Consider the following 5,833-nt stretch of genomic DNA (forward strand, 5'->3'; position numbering starts at 1 on the left):
TGGGATACATTTTAAAATTGTGACCTCAGCTTTCAGCATAAACGAAAATCGTTTGATGGAATGTGTTCTGGGTTGTCATAATAAATCGTAGGACCGGAAATTTTAGAAATTTGGCAACTGGTATGGTCTGGAGCAGCATTTTTGTTTGTTATGGGACTGTTATGCGAGCATATTCGAGACCTTTTTCAAATCTACTTGCATAACAGTCCCATACAGAATATGATTTGCTTACCAAGCTACCTTCTAAGACTTAAATTTGATCATTTCTGAACTTGTAAATGTAGTTCGTGAACTCCACATTGTAAGTTGAATCTTATCGGGGTTTTTAGTTGTTTCTGATAAATTTTACTCACAGGATAACCATCCTTCCTTTATTTTAGCCTGCATTTCAAAAATTACAGTTAAATTTACTGTGTAGTGTGCATAATTCAACATCAAGTGAGTTGAATCTTGTTTTAATGACTTAAAGCAATAAATCAAAGACTATTTCACCGAAAGAAACATAGTAAGGTAACTACATCCGTGGTATTTCACATATGGGACTGTTATGCGGGTATATTTCATATGGGACAGTCACTAGTTGGTATTTTTTTTCGTAATGTCTAGAACAAAGTCTCTTTTTTTATTTATTTATATTCAAGTCCAATGTTCAAAATGACTAACTGTCAGGTTAGATGAAAAATGACGAAAATTCATATGGGACTGTTATGCGAGTAGGGGCAGTATAAATAACAAGTATTTCTAAGTTTTGTTGATATTATGGTTTTAAAATTATTGAATTAGACATGAAAAGTACATTTTTTGAGTGAAGCATATAGTTTAATATAAAAATAATAATGAATTTTTTATAATGAATGCTGATTTTTATATTAATTTACATACCTTTGTGCTTATTTTCAACTGAATCAATCCAAAAATAACAAAGAAAACCTAAAAAATTTAATCAATTTTCAAGCCGATTTACGATACATTGACGGCTTAACACAACCAAAACTCGCTTATATAGGATTATTCCACTATTTTTTATGAATATAAAGTTGAAAAAAATTGAAAACTGATAATTTTTCATTTATAAATTCACTTTTTAAAAAAGCTTGATTTCTAATACCATTTGAAAGCACTGACTTTAATCACATAATACTCACCTTGAGAATACGTTTTAAAAAACAAAAAAAACAAAAAAAGAATCTTGAATAGTTTTCCGAACTTTCCCTTTCACCAGTTTTTGTGAAAATTCGGCAGGTGTTTCAAAATTTTATGTTAAAAAATGTTGTTTCCATGCATCATTTGTTTACATTTTCCTTCACTCTGTTCAGCTGTCAAAATCCAGTGCGCCCGACCCCCATAGGGCTTCAATATAAAACAATAAAAAAAGAGATTTTGTCCTAATTTCGAAAAAATTATCAACTTGTGGCTGTCCCATATGAAATATACCCGCATAACAGTCCCATATGAGAAATACCACGGATTTGGTTACTTTTCAATGCTTTTTTCGGCGAAATAGTCTTTGATTTATTGCTTTGAATCATTTAAAAAAGATTTAAACTCACTAGATGTCGAATTATGTACATTAGTTCTCGAAGGCAGGCCAGTAAGAAGGAAGGAAAGTCTTCCTGAGCAAAAAACTAACAGATGCAATCAAAACCGTAAAAATATTCAACTTACAATGTAAAATTCACGATATTTTTCCAAAAGTATGTTTCTTTTTCTGATAACTGCATTTAGAAGTTCAAAAATGATCAAATTTGAGTCTTAGAAAGTAGCTTGGTTAGCAAAACATATTCTGCATGGGACTGTTATGCGAGTAGATTTGAAAAAGGTCTCAAATATGCTCGCATAACAGTCCCATAACGAATAAAATGGTGCTCCCGACGTTACCGATGGCCCGATTTCTAAAATTTCAAGTCTTACGATTAATTATGAAAACATAGAATACATTCCATCAAAGGATTTTCGTTTATGCTGAAAGTTGTGGTCATAATTAAAGAATATATTCCAAAACAGAAAAAGCTGATTTTCTCGCTTGCGTGTTTTTGCATATGGGACTGTTATGAAAGTAGGGGCAGATTAGGTGTTAAGAACAACAGATAGATTTTTGTATTTTTTTGAAGGTTTTTACCAATATTTAATGTTACGTTTATTTTTATTAAAAATAAGCAATCGATTTTTTTTAAAATTTTTGATGAGATGCTAATTTTTTTTCAAATTTTTATTATTTTTTATTTCAATTATCCGTTCAAATGTGTAACATACTCAGTTGAATGATTAACTTATAGCTCATGAATAATTAATGATATTACAATTAAATCGGTTGTTGTGAACTGATGTGCGTTGTAAAGAAAATCAATTTCAATTCAAATTCTTAATCTTTTGACATCAAATGCACATTTCTTATTACGATTGTCTATTAGACAGAACCCAGACCATGTTGCAGTACACTTTTTACTTTCCATAGTTGCACATCTTTCTTATTCCATTTTTAGTTAAAGGATAACCACTTTCACGATATGAAAGAAATTCATAACCTCTTGTATCTTTGTTACTGTTCTGGTCGATTTTATGATATTCCAAGGGTTTCGAATGGAATGAACAATTCAACATTGATTCTTCAGGCGTTTTTATTATGTTTAAAATTACAGTCTAAAATTATGCCCACTTACTACAGATTTTGTACCATAGGACAAATTTGCTGGTAATTTGGAGAACACAAACTGGAAATAAAAAAAAGTAAATATCTTGAATTTATTTGACTTTTAAAAGCTTACTTTTGGTCTTTTATTTTTTGTGGATTGAAATCCTAAGCACATAGAATTTGTCGTATGTGCCCAAAGAAGGTCACCATCTCCTGTGGAAGTGTTGTAAAGAATAGATAGGGAACCGGCATGTATTTCAGTTTTTTTCGATAAAAAAGGTGAATTAAAAAGTTTTCCTTTATATGTTTCATGTTGTGAAGTAATGGGGCAATCGCATGAAATTAAATCCTCTACTAGTTCTCTAGCGAAAAGCGTTTTCATGAGATATTCTCCATTGCCTGTTGTGCACGTGGCTGCAGACATGCTGCTAGATTCGTCCATTACAGCCCAACAACCTGCTCCATATGTTGCTGCTTGACCAACCCGACCACTCAATTTCAGTAGCAAACCACCGGAACTACATCCAGCTACAATTGACCCATTGGCATCGACACAAACAGCTCCTACCGTGTCCAAGGGAGAAAGTTTTGTTTGATTAATTTCTTCATAGCTTTTAATATTTCGCTTATAATGGTCGTAGCTTTTCGCTGCTTTAGACGATATCATTTGTTCTTTTGGAACAATTTGCAAACCAATTTCTTTAGCATAAGATGAAGCGCCTTCGCCAGCCAATATCATAGGCGGTATACGGCCAAAAGTTAACAATTTAGACTGGCGCTCGCAAATCTGACGTGCTAAGCTGATCGGATTTTTCACGTTAGATACATTGGTACACGCTCCGAAGTGTAAACTTTTTCCGTCCATTATGCATGCATCACATTCAACCTGTCGATCCCATGTTAAATTAGACCCTAAACCAGCGTTTGTTGCACTTGAATTTTCCAGGATTTTAATAGCAAGTTCGCATGCATCCATGGCACTCCCGCCGCTGCAAAGAGCATTAACACCTCGAATACAAGCATCCTTACAAACTTCCTTATATTGTGTCTCGTCTATACAGTTACCAGCACCTAAAATAAATCGAATTTATTTGTGTATAACCCTGAAAATGTTTTATTCGAAATATTCATTAACAATCTGTATTATTCTACCTGTATGTACAGCTATGAATCCTTGCATTTTGTTAAGTAGGTTCCTATAGGTAAATATAAGCTACATCACAGAAAATCGTTTAATGTTTTAAATATTTTTGTATTTTTCGCCTGACTCGAAAGTTAAAATTGTTATTGACAGGCTACGAGTTCACAATTATTCACTTCTTCAGAACGTACATATAAGTATTTTTTAAATACGATTTTAATTAAAGTTTTTTTTAAACCTTAACACTGGTTCGAGCCAGTCTTCTTAAGTAGACAACCCAAAACAACCCCAAAGGAAAAAATAAACCTTAACACACTTATCCACGATACAAGACTGTGAGTAAATCTCTTTGTTGTCTGCACGCTGGGCCAGGTTCAACTATTAATGTTTAAAAAATAACCATAATGGCAGTTTTGTGGATTGAGCAAAGCCCCTATGGGTCTTGGTTTATGTTCGGGTTGTTTCAGAGTTAATAAATATAACAAACAAATCACAGGTATCTACCACGTATCATGCCGATCTACTAATAAAATTAAGTTTAATGGAATGTTTGGCCCGGTGATAAACCAAAGGCATACAAGCAAGATTTTAGTAGAAGGCTTCTTAAGTTATCGAATGTAGACGAGGCTTTACAGACAAATCAGCGCACCTGGCCACCCGGTTCATAGTTTCCACACGTTCCACAACGCAGTTATTTGTCAAAATTTCTAATTCTAGCGTAACATTTCAAAAGGGCGAAACTGCCAAATGTAAACAAATCGAGTTAACGGTCATTCCGGATGCACGCGGTTTCACTTTACCTATCAAACGCGGTTTCATCTTAAAATTACTTAAAACTTTCAAAAAATTGATAAAATTGAATTGGGCGAAACTTCCTGTTGATGCATTTTCGTTGGAACGTGAAGTTACGCCTATTCAAAATGGAGTGAATTTTTCTATTCGTGTAGAGCCAAAAGGCGTAACTGAGTTGACCGTGTGTGACAAAACGGCCTAATTAGTTTTTGCGTGTAGGATGAATGGGCGTAACTTCTAAACCAAAACAAAAACGACCGATCAATTGGGCGAAACTTGCAGGCGTAACTGAAATCGAAAACAATAATAGGGCGAAACTCGAAAATCTCTGAAATTACGCGAAAAAAGTTGAAGTTCTTTATAATCATCGAACAATAAGTGAATATAATGCACATTTTTTGATTTTGTTGAACAAAAAGTGGTCGATTTTATAAATAGGATTTGAATGGGTGTTCCGAATTTTCAAACGCGTTTTTCTCGTTTCGAGCTAACTGCTAGTTTCGCCCTTTTTAAATGTTACGCTAGAATTTATCAACACGCTCGGAAGGTGAATGGAAACGAAGCGGAGGTGGATGCATAATGAAGAAAAGCATCAGAAAACGAAGAGTGAACCATTAATCCGTCAAATCATATCGCCATTATTCTGTGCTCGTTTTTTGTTTGAAAAATCCGTATTGTATATATCGAATAACATTAATTATAGCGCTGAAGTAAAATGGAGCGACACATAAAGCTAAAAACACTAAATATGCATATTACTTGCGAAATATGCTCAGGATATTTCATCGATGCTACTACAGTGACTGAGTGTCTTCATACGTGTAAGTATATGAATGAAATTTTACTTTCACCTAGATCCGGAATAATGTTAATGTGTACCTTGTTTATTTGCAGTTTGCAAAAGTTGCCTTGTGAAGCATTTAGAGGAAAATAATACCTGTCCAACTTGCGAAAATGTTATCCACCAGTCTCATCCATTGCAATATATCAGCTTTGACCGGACAATGCAGGACATTGTTTACAAACTGGTTCCCAATTTGATGGAAAGTGAGTATTAAAACTTCTATACTGTTAAGTTTGATATTACCATCATGTCTCCATCTACCGCCCAGTTAAGCGGTTTTTCAACATCAAACATGTGTAATAAAAAAACGACGGTAGATTTTTATTTGCTTTCTTTTACATCTCAAAACTGCTCTACTTTCAATAGAAAAATTTAGTGATTCGAAAAATGTACGCTTTTCAAAATAATTAACTGAACTTTGGGG

General features: G+C 33.7%; 2 protein-coding genes across 2 annotated transcripts in view; one reads left to right on the top strand and one right to left on the bottom strand.

Annotated features, from left to right (window-relative positions):
* Nucleotides 1-2,600: 2,600 nt before the first annotated feature.
* LOC129747103 (threonine aspartase 1) lies at nt 2,601-4,104 on the bottom strand. Its single transcript, XM_055741126.1, has 3 exons — nt 3,785-4,104; nt 2,766-3,703; nt 2,601-2,711 (listed from the first exon to the last, which is right to left on the bottom strand). The coding sequence occupies exons 1-3, from the start codon at nt 3,810-3,812 to the stop codon at nt 2,634-2,636; spliced, it is 1,044 nt and encodes a 347-aa protein (XP_055597101.1). The 5' UTR covers nt 3,813-4,104; the 3' UTR covers nt 2,601-2,633.
* A 988-nt stretch (nt 4,105-5,092) lies between these two features.
* The window catches only part of LOC129747346 (polycomb group RING finger protein 3), a 2,733-nt gene continuing 1,992 nt past the window's right edge, over nt 5,093-5,833 (top strand). Inside the window, exons 1-2 of the mRNA XM_055741501.1 lie at nt 5,093-5,386; nt 5,460-5,612. Coding sequence (XP_055597476.1) covers nt 5,281-5,386; nt 5,460-5,612 — 259 coding nt within the window. The 5' untranslated portion in view covers nt 5,093-5,280. The remainder of the gene's footprint in view (nt 5,387-5,459; nt 5,613-5,833) is intronic.

The sequence above is a fragment of the Uranotaenia lowii genome, chromosome 2 (assembly GCF_029784155.1).
Source record: "Uranotaenia lowii strain MFRU-FL chromosome 2, ASM2978415v1, whole genome shotgun sequence".
Taxonomy (NCBI): domain Eukaryota; kingdom Metazoa; phylum Arthropoda; class Insecta; order Diptera; family Culicidae; genus Uranotaenia; species Uranotaenia lowii.